Below are 27449 nucleotides of genomic sequence, written 5' to 3' on the forward strand. Positions count from 1 at the left end.
CTGAGCTCTCTGAAGTTACCATTTCAAACAGCAGCATTACTCAGGAATAAGAAACACTCCAATGTGTTCAGAATTAGGAGGCTGCAGGGAATTCTCAAACATAAAATTAAAAGTGAGGAATCCTCAGAGAAGAAACCCTGCACACAAGTTTATGTCATCTTTCTAAGCCTGACGCAGACTGTGCTCTCCCCCATTTTAATGTATAAATCAGAAGGTCAAAGCAATGAGCAAAACTATTTTTCTTACTAAGGTTCTATTTGGCTCATCTGGAAAAACCTCCTCAGTGTTAGAAATAGTCCATCTCATACAGTTTTACCAGTTGGTGGCATATATCCCAGCTCCATCTGGACATGCATCCTCCAGTCTTACACTGGGGGATGGATGAAGGTGGAAAGGAACGAAGAAGTGTCTTAAACCCCTTCCTGGTGTCAAATGGAGAATTCACACAACGATTGTGGAGCACCACAAACACCAGGAACAAACAGCAATGCCTAAAATTGCTCAGGCAACTCCTCTCCCTCCTCCATCCCTTTCCCCTTCTGGATGGCAGATCTGCCTTCATGTTGTGAACTGGGTGAACACAAGAGAGCCCCTTCAGAAGCAAATCCAACTATTTCCACTTTAAACAGCTCCTGGAGCTACAAACCACAAAGATTTAGCCTCTACCTGGCCTTTATCAGGTTTCTGGCTTTGTCATCCCAGTGCTCAGACACAGTGAGCAGCTCCTGCAGCTTCGCCATCGCTTTCTCAACCGCCGGGTAGGGAGCGAGTCCAACACCTGAGTCTATGAGACGTCTCATATCATCTAGAGTGAGAGAGCTGTGGTCTGAGGAAGTGAGCTGCACCTCCTCCAGCCAGCGCGCCTGCTCCAGGCGCGTCCGCAGTTCAGCCAGTTGGGGTAGGTCAACGTCGAAGTCAAAGCTGACATCCAGCAGCTCCTGCAGCTCTGCAGCACTAGGCATCTCTTCAGAAAGGAGTTTTTGGCTTTGCTGCTGAAACGCTTCCACACGATCAAGAAGATCCTGAAATATATAAATGCAACAATACATCAGAGAGAAAAACCCCACTGCCAAGTTATCATGACAAAGAGCGTGTCTCCAACACACAGTGCCTGTATCAGCATCTCCTCACGTCTACAAGCCTGAGGATCACAGAACAAGGGGATTCCACTCTAAACCCCCTCTGAACCAAGAGACAGGTGTCAAAGAGGTCTTAGAAGAATAAAAAGGATCCAAAGGGACATTTTAAATGTTTCATTAGTGCTTTTTCTGGCTTTGTTCTGCAATGATTAAGGAGGCTGAAGAACAACAAGGTTAAGATTAAGAAGGCTTTGAAAAATGCTGGGGAGCACATGGAGCTTCTGGGGCTCATTTCTGCTGCACTGTTAAGGTTTTTGAGCTGCACCAAGTCCCAGTAAGCCACAGGCATTTCACTGTTTCATGCAGTGCAACACCTGCTCTCTCTCCATACATTTAACAGCCTTTACCCCTAAAAGGTACCTCTATGGCTGTTGCACTTCACCCAGCATCATGGACAGCTAGTCAGAGTGACCTCACTGCAAAGGCTGGAGTTATTCTGTAGCTAGCCATCCTCCCCAGTGCTCCTAGTACTGCCTGAAATGCTATTCCAGCATCAAGTTCTTCCTTCATAGCTGATGTCTTGGTATACTGCCAAGAAGGTCGTTTGCCAGAACAGGCGATCTCACCCGTAATGGAAATAAAACCTATTTAGAGATATATTAAAGTGTGAACTGATCTCCAGGAACTGACATTTGTATTAACACCCTAATTTGCATGACTACATATAACTTAGGACTGTTGAGGATGGTATAAAAGAATCCCCTGACCATATGTGTTTTGATATTTCCCTGTTCAAGAATGCCAGATGGAGAAGAACTGTTTGCATGTCTGGCATTGCTGAACTTCTGCTTTTTAAATGGGAAGATAACTTCAGAGTTACAATGCTATAAACAAATAACTGTAAATAGGATTACATAAAATCTGATTCACACATTCCAGACCCAATAAAGCTTCAAAGCAACAATCATAAAGCTGAGCTGGTCTGTTCTGATTCAAAAGTTACACGACACTGGTCTCTCAGCATTGTGCAGACACTTAAGAGCCAGTTCAGGAGCTGGACACTGCATCTCCTGCTTCTCAGAGTCACAAATATGCAAAGCCCTTCTCCTTTAAGGCAGGAATTAGAGCTGCATATGATGATTTTCCTTTACAATATGCAATGTTTTGGCAAATTCTGAAACCAAATCTTGACTTATTTGCAATTTGGCTGAGGGCTGATCAGCTGGTGAGCAAATAACCAGCATTAGCTGCTGTCTGACTCACCCTGAGCAGCAGGTACTCTGCTGGAACAAGCTTTTGGGGAGCCTGGCTGGCAGCTTTGTCCTAGGGCTGTCTGTGCTTTTCCTGGTACATGTGTTGATGGCATGAGGAGGTATCTATTTACAAGGCTATGAGAAAGCTGGTTCTTGATTAACAAAGTGATCTGAACAGAACTGTCACACGGGACACTTTGGAGTTTTGAATATTCACAAACAAACCCAGCTTCACTCTTAAGAGGAGACTGGTTAACTGAGCCCAAACTTTTAGTCTGGAGTTACACAAGTCACCCTGCTGCTTCTTTGCATTACTTCATACAGCGTTACCACTTTGATTGCCTTATGTAGTATAAAAACCTAGCGACCATGGACACCAGGAGAACAGAGAGCTCCGTTCTTATGCACCTCCTGTACACAAGTTACCCAGATCTGCCAGTTCAATTGATTTTATTCTTGGAGCAACCACTAAGACAGGAGATTAACACAGTGCAAATACATCACTAGGACAAACGCTTGTGTTCCTTCCCCTAGAATTATGCAGGTTACCTTCAGTAAGGGTGTCTGACTGAGGACACAGGGTAGAGCATACAGCTGCCTCACAAACAGCCTCAGCTCATTCACAGTCAGCTGATTCTGACACTTGCCTCCTCCGGAGCGGTACCTGCAATCACACAATTCAACTCTGTTGGGTGCCACTAAACAAGAAAATAAACTCTAAACTTCTCAGGCATCTGCTTATGATTTGTGTAAGATGAGCTTTACTCACAAATAACACAATATTCCGAAGCATCCAGCAGCCCAGGGCATACGTACATGGGGAACCTTCCCTTAGCTATAGCAGAATGAGCTATTGTTGAAAACACTCTTTCATATTAAATAGTATTCTGGAATAACTCTTCATTCTTGGAAGAGCACTGGTTATTATGGAATCAAATTGAGCCTTTTTCCAGAACACAAAGTAATTGTGGATAAACTATTCAGTTATGTTGCAATAGCTATTGTAGTGCGCTCTCCCCATGCCCGTTCCAAAGGAGACCAAATCCCAGTTGTGAATGGGGTTTATCTTTACAGGTCATGTAGGCACTTCTGACAAATCCTCTTCACGCTGAAATCATCATTCTCATTTTTACCTACAAGCACTGCATCAAACGAGTGGCTTAGAAGGGTTAATAAATTAGCTAATATTAAAAACCTCTCTAACTCAAGCCAGTATTAACTGGGTCTGAGAACCCTGAACAGAAAAGGAAAGAAATCTCTTACAATGCTGGCTCTGATTTAACCCACAGTATGTCACTGAAACAAAAGAGGAAAGCAAGAGCCCAGCGGGATGTGCCAGCACGACTGCAATGTGAACACTAGGAAATTCTAATTCACCATTTTATGGTAAAAATAGGTGGTTTTGAAGGCTATGCAAGGTTACATTGGGAGGTCCAAAACCCGTAGGTCCACAGTAAGCAGAATAAAATGAATTCCAAGCCTCAGGTACAACACAGGCTGGTTTGTGGTTTACTGGGTTTTGTGGAAGCTCTGCAGGATCAAGTTTGAAAAGGAAATGTTCCTCTACATATTCACACATGTAAAGTGGAAGTCTGACTGCCACACACATTTTTGATAACCTGAAATCACACAAGCCTAAAAAGCAGTATTCCCAGAAGAGCACATGCCCATCCACGGTTATTAATCATAAAGATCTCTAAGCACAAGGTCTCCAAACTCTTGGAGACTAAGCAGCAGAGAAGGTATCATCAGACCTAGAGAAGGAAGGGGATGGATAGTGAGAACATCCTTCTGTGCTTGCGCTGCTTTTCCTTTCCAGTGCCAGAGAGGAACGAGGGCTACACAGTCCTTGGGATTCAACTGCAATTCAGAGAGCTGGTCACAGAACAACCTGCCAAGCAACAAGTGGTGAGACTGCTCATCCCTCACCACCACAAGAACCAAAGCTAATGAGGAAGTACAGCCCATCCTTCTTCAAGTACCACAGAGAAGGTGATGAGCTGGAGTCACAGGGTTTACTCCAAGAGAACATCTATCACCTATCCTGGTCTTTTCTCCCCAGGAACTGTATTATACAGGAGGAGATCCTTGAGTATCACTGCCCACCATAATGAACAGGGATGACCTTTCCAGTAGAGCCAAGTCTACTGCTTGACTCTTCCAAACTCGGAATCAGAACAAAACGCTTATTCCATAAAGAAAAGCTTGTCAAAAGCATGAATCATGTTAGGCAGAATCCACAATCCTTCCTAAGCAATACACAGCAGTTACCCAAAATCCTACAGATATGTGAGCTTCACGTAGATGAAACTGTATCTGATATAACATGTATCAAGATTTTCAGCAGATTATTCTTTATGTCTTCTAGATGTGCTATGAGCACTCCCCCCTTAAATTGTTTAAGGGGGATAAAAACCATCCATCAAATAACACAGGTTTTTACCACTCTAATTAGGAAGATGTGCAACTGGACTTTTCCCAGAAATACACCATAAAATTCAATGGAGAAATAGTGAGAAAAAGGCTAAAACCAATTTTGGAGTAAATAAGAAACACAATCCAAGCAACTGCCTTCATCCTGTGCAGCGCAGCACTGGGTGCGTTATTCACCACAGACTGTAATGCTGAAGGAGCTGGCAAATACAGCTGTGAGAAAGGCTGACACACTGTCATGGGGACAGAACAGACCCAGTGGTCAAGGAAAGGAAGGTAAAAATTGCCCCTGGCTCTTCCCAGACCAAGCAAAGATGGTACGGATATAGAGCAGGAAGGACTCTTGGAAAAGCTCATCTGGCACAGAACAGCTGGGAAGGGCCTGGCTGCTTCTCCAAGTTCATCATCAAGAGGCCTGAGCAAATACCAAGGATGGGAGAACACAGACTGGGGATGTCAGAATGGGAAGAGATGATTCAACACTCAATGAAGGAAGTGATTAGGAGTGGACAAGTCCTTCAATAACGGTGCCATGAATCTCTGGGTTAGGAATTACCTCTCTGCCAGAGGTCATGCCTGTTGTAATGCCGGATCTTTCATTTCCTGATGTAGTATTTTTACATTGCAGTGACAGAGGGTTCATCCTCTTGTGCTGGGCAAGACAGTGAAGGTGAATTTTTATCATGTCCTTGCTACAAAGCCTCATGCAAAGATCAGTACGAGGGCTAAGTGCAGCTACAAGAATGATGGCTAAATAGCAGCTGAATGTTTTACTACTGAAGTCCTTCAAAGCTGGCCTTAAAGTACTGCAAGAACACAGGGAGTGACAAGCTACAGGATGTCTTGTGAGGCAGGTAACACGCAGAACCCACACACTGCAGTTACACCAGCAAAAAAGCAACTGCCCTGACAACCACCATGTTGGTCAAAGCAGCAGAAGGAGGTGAAAATCATCCGGACAGGACAAAAGAGAAGGAGTCCTTTCTCAACTACTTCACACTTTTAAGGTGGTTGGACCTGAGCAATGCTGTCCTCTACAGGCAGAAACCCAAGATTTTCCAAGAAACCTGCCACAGATGCAGCCATTTTAAGGCTGGGTGAAGAATCTGCAACAGATGATAATCAGTGATCCCCAAGAGAAAGGCTGGTACATCAATACAGCCACCATCAAACTGATGCAAGGAGCAGATCTGCCTTCGTCCTTCTGGATCTTTTGATTCCTCTCAACTCATTTCAGACATGGAAACTGCCAGCAGCACCAGGCAGCGGAAATCTAGTTCACAAATAACTTATTACCCAAACACTGCTGTCTCTTCAAATTCCTTGAGCAAATAACCCATCTATAAAGATTTAACACAAGTGCTGCCAAAGAAAGAGCAAGGATTTCTCAGAGATCTCATACAGTATTCCCAGCAGCACCAGCTTGGGAATTTAAGATACTATTTTTCCACAAGACAAAGTGTAATGCATATAATGATGTATGCATCACTGACAGATTTCCAGCCCCCATGGCACAAAGACAAGTGGACTGGATCTTTTTGGGTGTTACTTGTCTGGAAATACCACACCAATATTTCCTTTCAGGGTATATTAGAGTGAATTTACTGCCCAACTGTCAAACACAGAGGAAGAAGAGACCGAAAGCTTAGGATGTTTAACTTCTTACATGCAGTAAAGGTGAACCTCTCTGTAACAGATGGCTCTCTTGAGAAGACAAAATGATTACTTGCATTTTTAAGTCTACCCAGAACACTGGCATCTATCACTAGCCAGTGGCATCTACCTTCACTGACTCCACTTTGAGCACACACACAGAGCAGCATTTACCTGGTTTGCCTTTTGCCATTGAGAAGTTGCTGTGCAACCGAGGCACATTTGTCTGCATCCTGCGTAACCAGCCTGAGGTGTCGCAGAAGATCATTGTCCGGGAACTTCTTCATTTCCGATTCTTCTATCAAAGCCTTAAAGCTGATGAGACCTTTTGGGAAAGATGCTAAGTTAATAAAAGTCTCCCTTGGTGATGGATTTTAAACGGTGAAGCTGAGTAACACAACACATTAAATGTATTTCTATTTCAGCTTCAGTTATGTTTTGTGGCAAAGAGATTTACAAGCTTCTCACACAGAGGCAGCTTAGCGCAGTTACTTTAAACCGTGAGATGATGTACAATTTCCCCTGGTTGTCACATTAGAGGTGCTGAGGTTCAGAAAGCACAAACTGGCAAATTCTGTGTTGCAGACACCAGGTAAGACACTTACTTTTCTTGTTGTTAATTTTTGCCTCCAGAGCTTCATTAACATTGGAAGCCCACTCGTTGTACGATTCTGCGCGCATCTTCAACGCGTTCATCATTGGGTAGAGCTCCTCCAGGGTGTAGCGGTACCTACAGGTAGCACAGAATTCAAACTCTTCAGCAAAAACTGGGTACAGAGGAGGGACATGAACATGGGTTGGTCCATACAACACAGAAATGATCTACTTTGCACCTACAGTGATCCTGTTAAGACCTACATCCACAACATGCTCCATACAACACAGAAATGACCTACTTTGCACCTAGAGTGATCCTGTTAAGACCTACATCCACACCATGCTCCTCTTAACACAAATTCAACATTTCAATTGCTTCAAAAACAATTTCAATATTGCAGTTGAAGCAGTTGTGAAGTTGACTTAGGACATGCTACATCCATGCAGGGGAAAGATGTGACAAACAACAGCAAAGGAAATATGACAACAGGAAGCAAAGCTAACAAAAGCAAGAAATGTCACACACAAGGACTGGATATAAGGAATGATGACCTTACTGATGTAATAAAAGAGCAAACTAACTTATCCAGCAATTTTCACCATTATAGAGCAAGAGCAGCTGAATGCTGAAAAGAAAGTCCCTTTGTATTCAAGCACAAAAAAGACACTGTATTTGCAACGGACTGAGAGACACAGAATACTGAGACTAGCACCACTGACAAAACAGAGCAGACACTAGATTATCAAACACGTACAACAAATAACTTAATAACAGTGTTATTTGCTATGTAAAACTTACCCCAGTTTATACTTGTAGGTGGGACAAGAACAGAGATCCTCGACATGGTGCAAGCACACCAGTAATCCAGGTTTACAGGGACAATAAACAGCAGACATGAAGCAGGTAGTTTTACACTTCAAGCACTGTCGCTCATCATCAGGTAACAGCTCAAAAGCCACCCTCTCCGAGTCAGTCACTCCCTGCAAAACAGTGTTAAATCACCTTGAAGTCTAATGAAGAGGTAATTACTCCAAGCTAAAACATCAGAAGCTGAAGTTATCAAAGGAATAATGACATTTGGAAATAAGATATTAAAACCGGGTAGACACAAATCCAGGTTAGTGGAAAACCAGCTGTTCTGACTATATTACTGTAAGAACAAATAGGACTTCAAAAAAAAGAGGCATTCTGAACAATATTGAAGGGCGGATGTTAAAACAAGCTGCATGATAAATGATTCTGTAGTCAAGTGGCCCTCTGAAATCAACAGTGCTCCTCAGGAAGGTACCACGCAGCTCTAAGGCAGTGACAGCACAGCACAAGTCCCACTGCTCCAACTGTTCTCATTACAGTATTACTTCCTACAACTCAAACTCACCAGTTTATCAACCTTCTCACGCAACCTCTTCTCCTCTTCAATCATAACAGCCATGTCTTTCTGAACTGTAGATGCTACCACGACATCAAGAACATCTGCTTTGGAAGCCATTTTACAGATCATCTCATCGTGAGAAAACACACAGTAACGGTGCAGCAGACGGTAATGTTCCACACACTGGCGACCCAATGGCAGCTGCATTGAGGAACAGGAAATAAATGAAGAGTTCAACTTGAAAGTTACATTCAGATACTAAGTTTTGTCCTGTTAACCAAGAACTACCCAAATGGGAGGTTAAGACAAATCCTTGTTGCAAAGTATTCCCAATTCAGAATGTAGGACTAGAGAAATTAAGACCCTGAGTTCTTGTAAACCAGATCTGCTTACAAACCTCTTGCAATGGGCACTGTGGGTGGAAGCTGGTTAGTGCAGGTCACAGGGGGGAATGACCTATCTGGAAGAGACCATAATTAGAGGTAACTAAATCATTAAACTACAGTAGTCTCAGGAAGACCCAAGCTAAAAATACACAGAGGCTGGGAAAGTGTCAAAGGGCAGAGTACATACACCTGCCCTATGCTCACCATTTGAAGAATGCCCCGCCAAGGGCAGGATTCAGGGCACACTGGACCCTCTTCTTGAATTATATGGCTGGTTTATGAGCTGCAGCATGAGAAATTGCTGACTCCATGAAGTCCCTAACTAACCCAAGGCAGAGTAAGCAATTCATTATGAGCTGGGCAGGTTACTCATAGCTTTATTTTAGGACTGCCCAACAGTGAATGGTGCTCAGGTTACAATGAGGTTATGTGTTGAGTGCAATATGAAATCCATGGAAGGACAAAAGGAAAACCAAAACCAAGCTAACCCAAACACAAAACCACAGTCACAATGCAGAAACCTTTAAATCTGAGACAGGCTATGTTTCAAAATAGCTAAGACCATTCTGGGGGAGGAGAGGTGTGGAGGGGGTGAATTACAGCTGTGCATCAGGTAGGAACAACTTCGGACCTGCACACTTCATTAAACCCTGGTTTAGGAACCTACCCAATCGACTGTGCAGAAGTTCACAGCTTCAGCAAAATTGAACCCCTGATTGAAGCCACTGTGATAAGCTCTTGGAAAGGTGATCACAAACTCCCCAGCGCACTGATTGGTTCGATAAACCTAGGAGAAAGCAGACGAGCATTAGGTGAAACCTGAACAGACCTGAAGGCTCTGAAGACAATATGGATGCCCAGCTCCTAGAACTTGTGTAATGGTTTTGGATAGTTTTAAACCCAAGAATTACAACTGGTATTTGGCAACTTGTCATATAAAACCCCGGAAGGCAATTGGGTTTTGTGCAGCTCTACCCACATCCTAAGCAGTTTCAAGCCACCTGCCTGTGCCTTCTGCACCTTACTCTGTGCACAGTTCCACAGGTGAAGCATAGGCAGGCTCTCTTCAGTGTGCAGCTGAAGGGGAAGAGAAGTTTGGAACCTACTAAAGTCTGCACCATTGTAAATCTACTGGCTTTTGGTGCTATGCAATCAGCATGAAAGCAGGCAGGGCTTCCTGCACCTTTCAATTTTGGAGTCTTTCAAAGCATTGCAAACTTGACAAACTTTGCAGCTTTTCCCAGATTTCCCTTTCAGTCCCAAGGTCAGCCAGCCAAAAGCTAATTCAGTTGTAAAGGGACATAATTCCCACAAATAATTTAACATGGAATATGATGGAATCTGATGGAAAATGTTTTTAAACACCTAAGAACTTATCCAGGAAAAATAAGAGGATGTGGATGACAAATAAAGGAAGAATGGGTTCTGGCCCCTTGCCAGGATTTGCCAAAAAATAATCTGTGCCTGATTAACCAGACATAGGAAGAGCTCCTGCCATTGTTGCAAAGGCTAAGACTAAACTTTGCAGCTAAGGTACAGAAATAGACATACACTAAAGGTGGATCTCCAGAGAAGAGTTTGCCAACAATTCCAAAAGCAATGATTTCATTGCCCATCTGTTCATCTGTACGGGCACATTATACTAGACAAGGAAGATACCACATACATGGAAACTACCACACCACCTCTGTAATAAAAGTAGCTTCAATTAGCAGCTTTGAAATAGAATTCAGTGTAAATGGCAGAGGGTTGGGTTTGGGGGAGTAGCACAGGAGTCCAACAACATACAGGCACTCCGTGGGCCATCAAAGTATTCGGGTTCATTATGGTGACAAGTTGGTGCAAGAGATCTGGCTGAGATTCAAATAGCTCTGGAGCAAGCTTCTTCATTACATCCTCCAGCTGTTCAGCTGCATACCCTGGGGCTCCATACCACGTTTTAGGCTCCCCCCTGCAAGATTATTAAAAAAAGTTAAATATAAGCAATCTTTAAGTTACATTTTCAGTCTTCTGCTTTAAAACATACCATGTCAAAAGAAGGGGTTATCACCAGGAAGGAATGCAAGGACTGTGTACCTTCCTGAACCGTCACATGTTACACAGGTCCCTCCTCCAGACCTAAGATGTGATTGTCTGTATTTCTGAGCACATGCTTAAAATATTGGGGGGGTGGGGTGCAGGGCATTGGGGGGGAAGAGGGAAGAGTGAAGAAGTCCTCAGTGAAGTTGTGCTGATTCCAGCACAACTTCAAAACATCAGCTGTTTGACTCAAACGACACACACTCCCCATTGGATCTAACAACCAAAGCCTGTTCTTTCTGTCTCGTGGATAATTGCTATAAAAGCAACATGAAGTAAGTAGAAATTAAACTTCCAAGTTATGCAAAAGACATCAAGGAAAAGAAAATGAATCCACATCCAGAGCAGGAACAAAGAACTTGCAGCAACAGCTTAACCCAGTGGAAGCCGGTTGAGAAAAGGTTATGCAGATGTGTTCCAATAGATACTGCTTCAAGTTTAGAATGAAGCTGGCTCACTGCAGCACAGAGATGAAAGCACCTTCCCATCCAGTATAAAGAACAACGTTAAGACAGATATCTATAGAAGAAGATAACAAACAAATCACTTTATCCCAAGACTCCTGAAGAGCTGGCAGGATAAAGCTGACCCAACAGTATGTTGATTTGTGGTGGGTTCACCCCGCTTCCCCACATAAATCATGAAGAAACTGGGAGGATTCCAGAAGTAAAGAGTGAAGTATGAATCCAGCAACGTATACCTCATACCTAGGAGCTTATCCCTGTACTCAGACAGCACCTCTGCCATGGTGAAAAGGACAGTTAGCGGGGAAGGACTGTGGGAGGGCAGTTACACTGGTGGCATGAGGGTTAGCACAAGTAGAATCATCACTATGCAGCCTTGGACCTGATCATCTTGGAACAACTCTATGAATTCCTGAAGACCCGCTATAGATGTAACCAAAAACCATCCTGCGTCCTCATCCAGTACTGGGTTAGTCAAGAATTCTGCTCCTTGATGAGTGTCAGTGCCAGGAACAGATGACAGCAGTTATGAACTATGTTAAACTTGGACCAGGATACTGGGACCAGGGGTCTCTGGACTTCAACAAAGCATGTAACTGAGAAAGACACGATTCTTATGGACATGTTAAGGTGTCAGCTTTATGAAGGCAGCAAGCTGCAGAATGGATGAGGGTGGCAGTTCTTTCTGCACTGCTACCTGACACATTCCTCCCTCTACAAATACCAGCATCAGCGATGGTAACTCTTCCTCTGACCAGGACTGACATTTATTTGCAGGCATCTTTAGAAGCAAAGATTTGGGGGTTTTCTCCTTTTCCCACTTCAAGAACTAACACAGGATTTAAAGTCAATTCAATCCCATGAAAGCTCTGCTGCTGTAGCCTGGTTCCCTTAGGACCATCTGCTCAAACTACTGTGCCAGAATACAAGCTCCTTCAAGACAAATGGGAACACTGGAGATAGACATTCACCCCTCCTATTTCACAAGATCAGTCCTGCCTTCTTAAGTCTCTTGAGAGTTTAGAGCATTGCCTCTTCAGCAGTAGGTTATTAAGATTGGATGCTCTGGCCAAAACCAGTATTAACCTCAACTACACAGTGCTCTCCAATAGGCTAAACCACCTAGACTTAAACCTCAAAGTTAAAGGGAAATACAGAAGAACATCTGCAAATGTAAAGACCATGTCAAGGACTTTCATGCTGCAGAAGCCACACATTTAAAAGCGGGTAGGACAACTTTCACATGTGTCTGCAACTGCATGTACATGTCTGCTCATGCATGGCACTTCCACATCGTCTGGCCTTGACTAGGAACACTAAATGCAATATGGGACAAGTGATGGGGGACCTAACACCATTCTAACAATAGTAAGGGAAGCTCTTCTAGAAGTAGTGCAGTTTCTACTGCAAACAAAGAACCTCCTCTCCTGCCCAGATTTAGCCTGACTGAAGACCTAGATGAAAAAACAAGGGAAAAAATGACAAAAGAAGATCATATTTACAATGTAAACCTGATCACTCATTTACTTAGCATCACTCAATCATTGTATCAAGTACTGAGAAAGCAACTGAAGTCACTGACTACCTGGACTAGGCTACAGCAGCGGCTACTTCAAGAAGCAGCAATTGCCCAACTGACCAAAAAGATGATCTACTGAATAGCAGCTGGGACATGGTTTTCCTATTCTGCTGGAGTATTTATGTGAACAAGGAAAGGGAAAGAGCTTGAGAGGCTTCAGGAGTGACACGAATAATTCAAACTCCAGAGAAGCTGCAAGGTGAAAAGTTGAAACAGCTCAATCTATTTAGACTATCAAAGAGATGGCAAAGATCTGTCCTGATTAGAGCTGACAAGTGTTTGCTTGATGAGAGGATTTATGATAGAATGATCTATCGAACACACACAAAATATGCAGGGTCCTAAGACTGTTGAAGCTAGATGATTAAAACAAAAGTTGTACATTGAGCATAATAAAACATTTGATGGAATAACTGCTGCATCTCTCATGGATTTTAAACTGGGAATGGATGTCTCTTTCCAAAACATGACCTGTTACCCAAAAGCAAATCAATGCAGGAATCGCACTGTGTCAAATTGAACCCTGCTGCTATAGGATTGCAAAAGTTATTCTGACCTGAACAATGGGAATCTGGATTTAGTGCACTAGTTAAAAAGGGGAAGGGGAACGAAAGGGAGATTGCTTCTCAGGCTGGGTTCATTCCTCAAACTCACCAATGAAGATAGTTAATCGAATAGCTCCAGTGGTCTTCTATATGCCAACAAAATGAAGAAAAGCACATTCCTACATATAGCCAAGGTAATTTCATTCCACATATGTCTGCAGTGATGTGAGCAAGAACAGACTGCTCCATCACAGGCATGTTGTTTAAATTCCAGCCACTATCAAGGTATTCCTGAAAATTGAACAGAACAGTCGCAGGTTTATACAACATGAAGTAAAAAACCCAAGAACATAAAACTGGAAAAGCATCTTTCCCAACTGGAAAATGTCAGAAACACATCAAAGAATAAACCCTCCATTGTCTCTGGACCTTTCACAAGCCTTATCTGACCGCCTTCGTTAAAATGCTTTGTTAAAATGAGAACTGTAAAGTTTGGAAGTTATTTATTAACTTCGAGGATAAATCTGTGGCCTTTAATGCCTGATCACAGCATATTTTATTTATTCAAAATTCTGATGTAATTCTCCTCTTCAAATACTGTGCCATATACTTAAAACAAACACTTTGCAGCCCAGTTCTAGTATTGTGCTTTCAACCAAAGAGGCCTGTTTCACAAAGAACTGCAATACAAATGGACACAACGAACTAACGAAGACCTACCTCTTCTTCTGGTTTAACTTTAAATTTCCCACCCCTCACTGGGAAGCCACTGCCAAATTCCTTTGAAGCAATATCAGCTCCATATTCTACTGTCACATCCTCTTCAATGGTACTAACAAGTCTCCAGAACTCTTTTTCAACCAGCTCAGTGGGGACCATCTAGATACAAGAAGAATAAAAATAAGGAGCATATCCTGAGGAATAAATGCATAAGGAGCACGTGAATCAAAGCTGTCACAGGGGAGAACCTCCATTAGCTTGAAGCATTTCACCAGTTCAGAATCATCCCAACAATAGAAAATAAAACGCAGCAGCACTTTATTGCTCTTCATTTTAAGGTGGAACCTTGGTGGTTCCACCAAGGACACGCTGCTGCACCCTCTTCCTTACAGACACTTCAGAAGTGGAACCCCCTCCCCAAACCAAACACCAACCAATCAACCCAGCAGCCAGTGCAACAAGAAACCGTGATACCAGCAAGAACATGGACTCACTGACATAAATAAGGACCTGTGATTCCACCCCATTCAAAGGCAGAATTCCTGCCTCCCCCTCAAAGTTATATACTTTAACTAAGCACAAACCCCCAAATCTACAGCATGGCATCAGGATAAATACATGAACATACATGGACTGGCATGTTGAAGTAGTCCGACTTGAATGCATCTGCCATTTCTCCAAACGTGCGAAGCGTATAGTCTCTTGCTGCTTGTTCAAAACCAAATGCCTCTTGAGGCTTATTACACTCCTGCAATTGAAGAGATCATCATTTCTATGATGCATTAACAAGACAATCTGTGCTCAGATTTTACACAAGCAAGCTACTATTACAGCATCTGGTAAGAAGGCAGGACCCCTGACTGAAATGATTGTCTCAAGCCTCACTGAGTCAAAAGGAGAAACTACTCTGCTTAGTTCACCAAATCACAGTATTTATTCATTGATAAATCTGTATTAACATCACTGAAGTCTATTTTCTCCCTCCTCTAGTAGAGATAAGCAGTAAGAAGACCTCCATGCTGATGCACCCAGTGAAACTCCATTTTAAGTACAGAGGAAAGATACCCATTAAGACCCAATGTAGCCATTAAAGGCACATCAATTTTTGATTTCCAGCTTTCCAATTTGAAGCATGCCTAATCTTCATTTTAGTTTTACTCTTTATCACATTGTTTGCACAGCCTTAAACAACCTGTATTTTCAATCCCTAGGATTGAGTTTAAAAACACCACAAAAGAAGAAACAGCCTTCAGCCTGACTGCTATGGTTTGTCAGATTACCTGAGCCAAACACTGGGGACACCTCCAGTCCCCTTTGGGAACATCATGAAGGGGTGGAATTAAACAGAAAGTATGGTAACTGTCGTCACAGCCATCGCACAACAGGAGACGGTCCTCATCGTTACCACTGCCACATAAGAGACATACATACAAATCCACCTGTAACAAAAAATTGGCAGAGTGGGAATGTGAGCACTTGAGGTAAGTACAGGTGAAAGAGCAGGTTGGTAACTTGGTCACCTGGGCAGCTGGTGAAGTTTAGTTTTACTTTCTCTCTGAAATGGAAATGAGACAAGTAAACGCAAAACACTTATGCTAAAGTTTAACTGTGCCCCCTGCTCTGTAGTTTAAAGGAAGGACCACAGGAGTTCCAAACCCTTCCATGTATTCGTTTCCAAGCGACTGGAGACCTGATTCAGTGGCCAGCCTAGTCTGAATCAGTTGTGCTGATTCGTGGGCATAACACCAGTTGGTTGCTCACAAACCCTTTTTCTTGCTCCTGAAGGGGGCCTATAAGGATGCTTTGGAATGACTCTTTTTTAGGGACTGTAGAGACAGGACAAGGGGTAACAGGTCAAAACTTTAAACAAGGGAAGTTTAGGTTGGATATAAGGAGGAAGTTCTTTACTGTTAGGGCGGTGAGGCATTGGAATGGGTGCCCAGGGAGGTTGTGAATGCTCCATCCCTGGCAGTGTTCAAGGCCAGGTTGGACAGAGCCTTGGGTGCCATGGTTTAGTGTGAGGTGTCCCTGCCCAAGGCAGGGGGGTTGGAACTGGGTGATCTTAAGGTCCTTTCCAACCCAAACTATTCTATGATTCTATGTTTCATCCTTCTCCAAGACCAACTGTTGGGAGCCTCAGAAGAGAGGAAGTTCCTCTTGATGGCAGCGTCCCTCTTTTCCCCCCAGAGATACTAGCCAACACCTTAATTTGGAAAGGCACCAGCTTCCCAGCAGAGCTGTGTGCTTTTGGGCTGATAAAGAAGGGTGATGGAGGTTTCCCACAGCAGCTACCAAGCCCCAGGGAAAAGGGGCAGGTTGGCAATGGGCAGAGAAATCAGCTCACAACAGAACATTTCTATTTGGCTCTTCATTCAAACTGCTTATTTTAACACTGTACCCTGGAGACAGAAAACAAGTTGCTTTAGTTATAGTGAAACTTAACTAGCCTGTTAAGCTTCAGCACGAAGCTTTATGAGTATGTATGTTCTGCCAGGCACAGATACTGCTTTGTTTCAACCATACGGTTACATGAAGAATACAAGAGTCTTTAATGTCATAAAAAAGGCCACATTTAACTACATGCCTAGGAGAAACCCAGGAACACCCACAACCAACGGGAAGCAGCAGGAAGCAGGGGTACTCACAGCATTAGTGGGCTTTTTAGACCGGACTTTGGATTTGTCTTTCTCTGGCTCCCCAGCACGTTGTCTCTTCTTGGGCAGTTTCACTGTGGTGTGCGTTTCCTTTTCTGCTGCAGCAGAAGAACACAGAACAATGAGGGGATTACAAAATAGTTTAGTGCTCACAAGACTTGTTACTATTTGTCATTACTTTTAGACTGCATCACTCCCAGTTATTTGTTGAATTCCTTGTTATCCTATACACACACTTGTTTCAGTTAGCTTAAGAAACGATTTGAACACCTGCAACTATCAGAAACACCAAGCATACCTCCATGAGCAAGCAATGACTATCACAGCCCACATTCTTCAAGTGGGTATTTTAAATCCTATTTAGATTATTTAGATGAGCATCCTCATAAGCTAAGTTTTTCTTTCCATGTGGTGGTAACAAGTGTAGCTCAATCACTCCATCGATTTTACATCAGCATGTCACATGGAGACATGAAACAACACAAGAGCTCCCTACAATGACGTTCAAGCTTCAGTTTCTTGTACCACTTCTGGTGCTGAAGACAAGGAGGCAATGAAGTTCTTGGCTGAAGTTACACATGAGCTTTACATGTGGACATGAGACAATCTTGGAGTCTGAGAGCCCAGTTATTAGAGAGAAAAAAGTCTACATCCTTCAGACATTTAGGCATTAATGAGCTGTTTGGAGCCTTTGCCTTCTACTCTTCAGGAGGAGAAAAAAGAAAGACCAAAATCTACACAAATTCTTGGAGGAAAAAACCCTTCTGAATGCACAAAGAGACTGAGAAGCTGCTTCGTTCACTTCACTCACCAGTAGTTGTACAGGGTCCCTGTATTTGCTTTGCCAAATTAGCTCTCAACAAGCTCATTCTTTTGTTTGATGACATTAAAGATTTCTTCTCAATCTGAAATTATTATTTCTTAAGGATACAACAGACTCAGGACTATTGATAGAAGGAATTTAAAACAATCCTATGATGGGAACTTGATGATGAAGCTCCCAATCCACTTGGATACTGAAGCTCACACGATCCTTTGCATTCGTGAGTTTCATCTCCTGATTTCAATTTCTTTCCTAAAACTATGTGAAATCTGATACAGACTTAAAAGAGTTTCCTTTATTTAAAGCCAGCGGATTGATGCTGTGTATTGAAAATACAGAACAGAAACATGGCTCAAGTCTCACTGCTGACTGCTCCCCAGCAGACACTGAGGTTTAAAAAACACAGAGAAATTGTTGTTTCAACTGAAAGTATCTTCTCCAAGATAACCACGCACAAAACCAGAGAGATGTCACAGCCATGAATGGACCTTTCCAATAAATTCAACTCACAAATGAAGTTTGGTTGGTTTGGGTTTTTTTAATACTTTGTATTGTCCCAACTCCTGCATTTAACTCTGGTCTTGAACCGTTTGCACAAGGGAACACCCATTGCATCCCATTTTGTTTCAGTCCCCACTCACCATTTTCACACTTGGGAGGTGCACATCCCATTCTCCGTCTCAGATTGTGAGTTCTTGCTTCTGGAGAGTCAGACTCACTTTTAATATTGGTTGCCTTAAAGAAAATGGAAACAAAATTATCAGTCATGAAGACAGAACACTTTGGTTTTAGGCTTATATTTGGGAAAAGGTTCACTCCCATCCATCCCACTGCTGCCTGTCCAAGTGCGGACCCATGATCCTAGAACATCCTGGTGGGCAGAGCTGCAGGAACGCTGTGGACCCAAGGGATCCAACCTGTGCTCACTCCCGCCTGCCCACTCTGGTAAATGGCAAGAGAAGGCTGCGGAGGTTCAGAGAACAAGCTCATGTGAGATGTGAGCACCTCCCTGAGGTACAATGGAGGTCTGAAAACTTGTAACCTGACTTGTTCTAGGGGAAAGCCAGGCAGATGGAAGTCAGATGAAGGCTCTGATGACTTGATTTAAAATCAAAGAACCATTTTAGACTTACAAATGAGTAAATCTAAAAAGGCAAGCTGAATTTCTGAAATACCTGTTCAATTATTGAAAGAAAGAGTTCAGAGAGAAATAACACAGGGAATAACCTGGAGAGATTTGAAAGGAAATCGTGATACCACATTTTTAGTATGATTTCAGCAAAGGAGCAAGGAGCTTTCAGCTTTCACAGATTTTGACCCTTGAGAAGCAGAACATCCTCCAGCCTAAGCAGGGCACTCAGTGGACTGTGGAGATTTCAACACAGAATAATGTTTTCCAACTCTTGTGTTTCTTCCCCGAAGTTTTGAGACTCTGGGAGAACAAGTCCCAAATCCCTCATAAAGATGCATTTCTCCAACACTGTATTTCTTAAGCCTGATTTCTTAAGGAAATGAGGTCATGCAACCTCTATCTTGCTACTCACACAATCAACCGCTCCCTGAACTTCAAACTATGGGACTTACTGGCCCAGCTTTCAAAGTGTGACTTCCACCACTGCATTATGGCTGCAAGCTCCGTCACCAGAGAGCACTTGCCCATACAAAGACTGATCTCTCACCTCTGCTCTCAGGCGCTTTGCTCGACGAGCAGGAGGACAGGTTTCCGATGGCTGAACAGACTGTCTCTGGGGGATATCATGGGGCTTATATTCCTTGTCCTTTGTGTCACTGGTGAGATCTGGTTTTTGCAAGCACTGAAGAGAGACAATTTGATTACTTCATTTCTGCCTCCACCTCGCATCCAAACTTTGTGCAGAACAATTTCCTGGCTAATGTGAAAGAATGCAGGCAGGGCTTCCATAATCACTGTGCTGAGTTAATAGAAACAGCATTTATGACAATTGTAACACGACCAATTCGAGTAAGTCACAAAACCGCTTTTCTCTGCCCTTTAACTGATTGCAGTAACCATAATAAAGGATCTTAAATAGAGCTGAAGTCATCCTTTAAGTGTTATGAGCACCAAACAGTTCTCCATGGGAATACTAACACCGATTCTTCTAGTAGATGGTGCTTTTGGAGACTGTATCAACAGCATACTGCAAACTGCTGTACTGTCCTCAGGTTGCACTACTGCAATGCTAACATACAGAGCAATACAAAAGTAAATTACAGCCCATCACACATCCCAGTCTTCACTGAATACAGTCTGCCTGAAGAACATTGTTCATATGTTTTGGAGAGGACAACTCTGCTTCATGAATTAAGGACAGAAGGAGAGAAGCTGCAAGAACAGTTTTAGTTCTTTCAAGTTGCTGAATGAACACAGAATCACAGAAGGTCTCAGGTTGGAACATATTAAGTTGCTGTAAACTGTACATATATTTGGCAAGAAAAATAATAATTAATGGTAATTCCAAGTTTGACAAAACCAGTCAGTAACAGCAGACAGAATACAACAGATTAAGAAGCAAACAACAAATCCTAAAGGAAGAAAAAGTCTTATGCTGTTAGGAAGTATTTCACATGAACTGCCGGATCCACATGTCCCCGCTTCTGTTAATCTGTTCCCATCACAAGCATTTTCTCAGCTCAACTGAAAGGGGACAGGAACTGCAAGAGAACCACCATGGAGGTGGAAAGACTAATGCAGACAGCACAGGAATCAGACTTTCCGAAACAAATGATACCAGAAGGGGCAACGGAAAAGGAGAAAGTGGTATTTCAGAAGACAAGGTCATGCTGAAAGGAATACATATTAACCAAAACGGGAAGTATCGGTCAAGGGTAGCGGGGTATCATTAACTGTCACCCACAGCCAGCCCACAACACTGCTCTAAGAAACATCCAGAAAATAGGAAAACTATGAGAGAACTAAAGCAAGCGGCATTAATGCTCCCCAGAACGTCGCCACATTTCATGACTCCTATAAAAACTGGTTCCTTGAATCTTGTTCTCATATGAAACAGATTTTTCCACTTCAAGTTTCCATTTCTGATAACAGAGGCCACACGAGCCTTGAAAGCAAGCATCTAGAAAGCTTTTCCTAAACAAAAGGATCATGAAACCTTGAAAGAGAAAACCAGCAAATCATGGAACTTGCCTCTCTGCAGTGGTGGCCAAGGGGAAAAAGAGAAAGAACCCCCCCTGAAAAACAGCCCAGGAGACATTTCCTAAACACTGAGGTTTCAACAACTATTTAAGCAGGAACATTTCCAGTGCCTCAGTAAGCCCAAGGCAAAGCAGTAATAAGAAATAGATGTGAATTAACATCTTCAGCTGTACCTAAGAACTAGAAATGTGAGTCCTGTCCGAAGGATGGGAATTCCCCTCAACCTAGTTTATTCCCAGACTGACTTGATCAACTGCAAGCAGTGTCTTTAAGCAAGGACACTATGTGCCATTTCTTCAGTCCTTTCCTCTCTCACCCAGCAGAGCCTTCCTGGTTAGGTTCAGCCTCCATCAGTAATTTACCATAAGCTCATCCTACACACTATGATCTAGCCTGTGATCAGGATCTCATTAGCTTCTGAGAAGATGGTTCCACATATAATCCTCCAACTCCAAATGGTGGCAGACAGCAAATTCAAATCCCATCATCTCAAAGCATTAAGGAGCAGCTCCTTCAGCAGGCAGGCAAAGGACACAGGGGGAATGTTCACAAGGCCTCCAGGATGTCAAGAAGATGAGGGAGAAAAGAAATGTTGGGATACAATTAATCTCCTCCAGATTTAGGTGGTAATTTGAAAAGCTCATCACCCAGGCTGCCTGTACTTGCAGGCTATAACCCCAGCTATGTATTCACTTGAGGGTAAGAATGACCCAACTCCAGGGGTCCTTATTTTTCTCCAGTAAAAACAAAGGATCCTAGGAAACCATCTCACAAAACATCTGTATTAGAGGCATACACATATAAACTTTTGGACACATGAATCCCACTCAGGATATTAAAGCCTTAGCTTGGAAAAGAGACCAGACCCAGAATTATTAATCCAGTTGCATTCACTGAAAAGCATACCACCATGAGACCATCTCTAGCCCCACCAAACTGCAGCTGTACTTTAAATCATGCAACTATCGGGGCAATGCACCCCAGAAGATGCATTGACAGAAGATTCTGGACACCTCCATTCATGTAGGGGGGTATTTATCTCTCTGAGCATACAGCATGACTCTGTTATCATACAGTGGTTACTACAACTCACAATACAAGTGAGGTACAGAGAGTAAGAGCCAGTACCCCAACAGCTTTACTGTAACTGCTCTAGAGACAAACACCCAAGACCTGCCTAGTCCACTGTTTCAAGATAAGAATAAGATAAATAAATCCCTGTGGAGAGCTACTTGGAGTATTAAACTGGCTGATTTAAGGGATTTTTGCTGTTTGACTGAACAAGAGCTTTAATAGAAACATGGTATCTGTTCAGCTCTCCACAGCTCCAGCCAGATTCACTATTTGAGTATGGACATAGAAGTATCTCCAGCTGGGATATTTGTCAAAGGAACTCCTGAAGCTAGTTTAACATATATTTAAGCCACACATAAACAATGCTATACACAGATCTGGATGAGATTTAAGTTATGGCACGGCCATCAATGGAAATCACTGTGTATTTTCAGCTTTTGCAGAAAGAAGTCAATGGATATTCCAAGTACTACCAGTTAAAAAGTTAATAATAATTAAAAGTAATCAGTGAGTGGCCTTTCCAGGTGCCCATCCTGCCTGCATGAAGAGCTTCCCTCGCAAGGCTTGTTGAACTATTGCAAGAAGGAAGCACACACCTCAAACTGACAGCTGTCAAATGGAATAGCTACGTCTCCCCCAATCCAGAATCACAGACACTGGGATTCCCAGGAAAGCACTGAGCAGACATACAATAAAACGGACACCTACACAAGAGCATCTGGGAAAGCACCACTTCCAGAGAACACATGGAGGAAAGCCAGAAAGAGTCTCAGCTGACATTCTTCCTCAGAAGGAAACTGTATTGCAAAACAAACTCAGCTGGAAGACAACATTGTCAGGAAGGAAGTCAAGCCTTAGAGTGAAAAGTGAGCTGAAGCCAACAGATTTCTGTGGATTCTCTCAGTTCACTGAAAACACACATCTCTGCCACGTATGGGAGGGGAATATTTTAACAGCTCTGGGGGAGGTTAGGGGAGGTGTTTGGAAAAGGAGGTTAACCTCACCTACATCTCTAGAACTGCACCCACCAAGCATCAGTGTGCCCTTTGCAAGAGAGCGCTTGGGAAGTTAAATGGAAAAGGAAGCATGATCTCTTTTGAGAAGAGTCTTCCTCTTCTAAGAGAGTCCACTACTGAGAAAACCATGAATGAAAGGATCAGCTGTGAGACAGACCGTGTTCCCTCTTTTACAACTTGCAATTAGATCTTTCCCCGTGCAACTGCACCTCAAAAACATGAGAGCAAAGCTCGTCCCCAAACACACCAGCCTCAAAAAGAACAGAAAAGAGAATCAGCACTTTTCAGACCTAATAAAACCACACAAGGTTATCAATGGTCTTGCTTTCCATTGCTAAACATGAATGTGTCTGAGGGAAGGCAAAATGTTTTTGATACAGCACCTTCCCCAGCACAAAGCTTTATATTCAATTGTATTCTGTTCTTATCTGCCATTTAATGCTCAAACCTACCACAGTTCAATTATTTCTTCCGAAGGGTCTGCAGAATCTCAGTTTTTCACTGAACAGTCATCAGCACCAGCTAAGTAAAAAGCCTTCAATGCCAACCTTTCCTGATGTATGTCAAGAAGCTCCCCTATTTTGGTAGTTCTATGTAAAAGGCCAGTGTTGACTTCGGCAGACAAGAGACATACTTGTATAACAGGATTAGGGCTTTTATTGCTTAAAAAAGGTCAACACTCTGCTTGAAAGATCATCATGGAAAGAGTGCTTCAAATAAAGCTGGATGTTGGTAATTGCAGCCTATTTTGGTTTTCTGAATAAATGGCTACTTCTTTAAAAGAAAAGCCCTATTCTTCATTAGAGATTATGTTGCTTCCACTCTCAACCAACCCTGAGTTTTAAGGGCCAAATCTAAGCAAAAAGGATGAAGATTTAAGCTTGACAAAAAGGTCCCACACCATCCTGTGAACTCCACCACAATATCCATGAAGCATTCTTCAAATGTGGACATCCTTAGTGAAAGCAAAACGAGTTACTGCCACAGAACTGCCATAGTGTGATGTAGTTCCCCAGTCCCTCTATGTGCAAGTGATCCAGACGCACAGCACTCTTGTTCTATCAGACATGGACCTATAATGACCTCTGAATACAGCAGTATTTTGCATTTCACAAAGCCACACTAAAAGGAAATCCTTACAGGAAGTCTGAAAGCTCATTATCATGAGGCTTCGGTGAACTGGAGAGAGAAAACACAAAAAGGCAGCACTCAAAGCAGTCAGACAGAAGTTACTTTTTGGATGCCAAGTTTGCCCATGGCTTTCTGAACTGCCTACATCACCACCACAGACGGCATCTTGTCCCCTGCATGCCATAATGCATAAAATGCAGGCTTCAGAAATGTGCCATCAATTAAAAGAACAGAACAGACTGGCTGCTAAACGAATGTGACTTCAGTTAGCTTCAGTACAGCTTACCAGTAGGCTTGCTCCAGACTGGAATAAGTTGTAAGGATAGAGAATGCGCTCATAATGCGCACGGATGTGCGAGCCCACGGCTTTGCCAGGAGCAAATCCCATCCGAGTGGCTATTTTGGTCCACTTTCTCTCCTTGCAAACGACATCAAACCCTCCTTCTTCTGCCACCAGCTAAAAAGTGAAACACAAAAAGGTCATGTATTTAGTACTAAAGCTCTCAGTGGTTAAGAGAAGCACTGCTTGTGTAGAAGCAAGACACCACCACAACTACTGTTTTATATCAGAGTGGGCAGATTGAAAGAAAAAAGCCAAACCCAAACGTTGTTTCAAAGCTGTAACTGAAACATTTCACATAGAACCTATTGTTAGGAACCCTAACCTTGTTCCTTTGCAATTACTTTGCAAACAAGTCAGCACCTGTACTACATGACCAAGCAGTAATGCAGCCTACTTGTGACAATTACTCTGGCTGCAATTTGTCCACTCTGTATTCCTCCATGATTTGCTAGCACAGTCCAATCACTTCTTCTCACTAGAACAAGTATTCTGTTTTATAGAATAGGCTCAAAAGCAACCACATAAAATCTATGCTAAATGTAACCTTGGGGTCAGCGAACCAAAGCCCTTACTATCAGAATACATAAACTTCTCCAGAAGCATAACAAGCTTCAGCCTAAAAGTAATTGTTTTTTTTCTCCCGTATTTCTAATGGAAAACACTTTTTCTCACTGCTGTCATTGTTCAGAAGCTTTCTCCAGTTAAGCCTAAGTTTATTATACCGGTCTGTATCCAAATTAGCTCTAAAGATGACCTAGAAATTTCATTTGACCTCCTAGCTCACAAGAAAACGATCAATGATATTGTATTTGTTATGATTTTGTCACATTAGCTATGTGAGGTGAACAAAATACTTTTTATTCAGATTAGATATACCCCAAAATCTCCCTTGAACAACTGTGATACCATCCCAGAAACTGAGATAACACAAGATCTTTTTAGGACAAGTTTCTCCCTTGTAACAGTCTTACCCTATTAAGCTGAAATAAATCCAAGATCTTCCTCTCCACATGTGGTATTTTCAGCGTACATCCTTGGAGCTCCCAAAACTTTGCAATCTGATCCAGAAAATTCAGCTTTACACGAGTTTGGGCCTGAAAAACCAACAAGCAAACAATCAAATGATCTGCACGCTAGATGCAGATGTAGCTTTTATATCCCAGGGTTTGTAATGCTGCAGCCTCAGTTGCCTGCCTGACTTTTCCCTCTGCAATGGCATTTGGTATTTTTCCCCTCTGTCACATGCAGGAAAAAGGAATTCAAACCCATACAGACACTACCAGTCTTTCCCCAAGTCACCCTCTGTTAACTTCTACTGCATTTAGAAAAGTGCTTTCTGAGAACAGACAAGCAATGCATTATTACTGCCAAAACCTACCTAAACGAGCTGCATTGCTAGGACTGATTAAACTTACGACATTAATAAGTGTTTATTACAATTTATTACAATTTGACTTTTAACAGCCCAAATATAAAGCAGCATTTATGGCTTATTATGACAAAAAACAGGGAAGCAAAGAGTCCTCTTCATTCTGCTCGTACCAGTGGTGAGCTAACCAGGACTCCTCGCTGCTCCCTTCTTCTAGGCTGAATTCATGACAGCAGTGAATGAATGTGCTTGCGAACAGCAAATTTCCACCAACTGAATCCAGATTTTGCAATTGTTTCTTCCAAATGGCTTGTTATTTTTAAAGCACTTTAAGTGTTTCATCTCTTCTACAAGATGCTGTGCATGTGCAAAACGCAGACGCAAATCTATGGTGCTTGAGAATGTGAGTTTAACCTCTTATAAGCACCTCTGTGTGGAAAAGGCCTAAATTATGTCCCTTTAATGAGCACTACCTTGACTTGTTATGCTTGGTATGTTTTTAACTAGGCTCTGAAACAGATGAATTTCTCTGCTAATTAAAAAATGACGTTCAGAGGTCCCAAGGGCTCAAGTCAAACACAGCTCACTCGCAAAACAATACTTCAACATTCTGGAGCAGAAGTGATGTGCAGCTTTGCAGTTTACCTCCAGTTCATTCAGTCTCTGTATCCTTGGGGTAAAGTGAAGCTTATCGACATCACATGCAAATGGTGGCTGCCAGTCCTGGAAAAAACAGAAGAGCTTCATCAAAAGACAAGGAAAATGAAGGGAGCTTCTCTACATGTCAGTCAAAAGCCAGGTGAGCCCAAAGCATGGGAGAGGTCTCCATGGCTCCCAAACCCCGCTCAGCCCCAATGGCACAGCCCTGCACATGGCAGGAGCCCAGCACAGCTGCGATCACCTCCCTGGAGGCGAGGGCTGCACCCAACCTGTCAGGTATTGCACCCCACCATGGTGAGATCTGCTTCTGCTTCCCAGTTACTTCATGTCCAACAAGCCTGAACTGCCTGGTAAGTGCTGCTGCTGAGCAGGTCTAACTCACCCAGCAGGAGGAATAAACCCACTCTGAGATGAGACATCACTTACATGAGTAAATTCAGTATTGGCACCATGTAAAACACGGAACAAAGTCAAGTTTCATAACCCATGATCCTGCCTCAGTCGGGAAGACTAACATCTGATAGTAGAGACTGTAAGCGAAGGACAAACGCAGCAGTTTGTGTTCATAAGTGCTGGTCTCCAAAACAAACAGCAGCTGCACTAAAAACAGGGGGGAAAAAGCTGCTTCTTTTAATTCCTTGTCTGCAAACATTCCGAACAGCTGGAATATGGCCAATTACCAAAAGATGATTACTTCTTTGATGGACTACCTGCAACTGGCAGTGTTATTTATAAATACAATTCTAAAGCAATTTTATCTTTCAGATCTCTGACCTCTCTCGCATGCAGTTGGTTTGGCAATATGCAGCTTCACTAAACCAAATGAGATTTGATTTGAACTTGACAGTAATTTATTATCTATAAAACTATCTTATTATCACTAATTACACAATGAAGATAATGCATGAGAGCTACTGACAGCAGAGTGAGACAAGAGCTTTCTACCAGGAAAACGAAAATGCTTCCTCAACACTGGCAGACTACAGCAACTGAAGTAAGACCAGCAGCAGAAGGAGATTTGTTGGTTTAGCAAACGTATTTAATAG

General features: G+C 42.7%; 1 protein-coding gene across 1 annotated transcript in view; it reads right to left on the reverse strand.

Moving 5' to 3' along the window:
- The window catches only part of KDM5B (lysine demethylase 5B), a 49637-nt gene that overhangs the window by 11396 nt on the left and 10792 nt on the right, over positions 1–27449 (reverse strand). The window contains exons 2-19 of the mRNA XM_061363114.1: positions 26389–26466; positions 25346–25468; positions 24318–24488; positions 19318–19452; positions 18280–18373; positions 16807–16910; positions 15442–15600; positions 14790–14909; positions 14162–14320; positions 13551–13732; positions 10563–10725; positions 9442–9561; positions 8395–8589; positions 7815–7996; positions 7024–7148; positions 6593–6743; positions 2882–2996; positions 667–1022 (exon numbers count right to left, since the gene is read on the reverse strand). Coding sequence (XP_061219098.1) covers positions 667–1022; positions 2882–2996; positions 6593–6743; positions 7024–7148; positions 7815–7996; positions 8395–8589; positions 9442–9561; positions 10563–10725; positions 13551–13732; positions 14162–14320; positions 14790–14909; positions 15442–15600; positions 16807–16910; positions 18280–18373; positions 19318–19452; positions 24318–24488; positions 25346–25468; positions 26389–26466 — 2732 coding nt within the window. The remainder of the gene's footprint in view (positions 1–666; positions 1023–2881; positions 2997–6592; positions 6744–7023; positions 7149–7814; positions 7997–8394; positions 8590–9441; positions 9562–10562; positions 10726–13550; positions 13733–14161; positions 14321–14789; positions 14910–15441; positions 15601–16806; positions 16911–18279; positions 18374–19317; positions 19453–24317; positions 24489–25345; positions 25469–26388; positions 26467–27449) is intronic.

The sequence above is a fragment of the Neopsephotus bourkii genome, unplaced genomic scaffold (assembly GCF_033783945.1).
Source record: "Neopsephotus bourkii isolate Nb327-2 ecotype Australia unplaced genomic scaffold, CSIRO-AGI_Nbou_v1 NB_1139, whole genome shotgun sequence".
In the NCBI taxonomy this organism is placed as follows: domain Eukaryota; kingdom Metazoa; phylum Chordata; class Aves; order Psittaciformes; family Psittacidae; genus Neopsephotus; species Neopsephotus bourkii.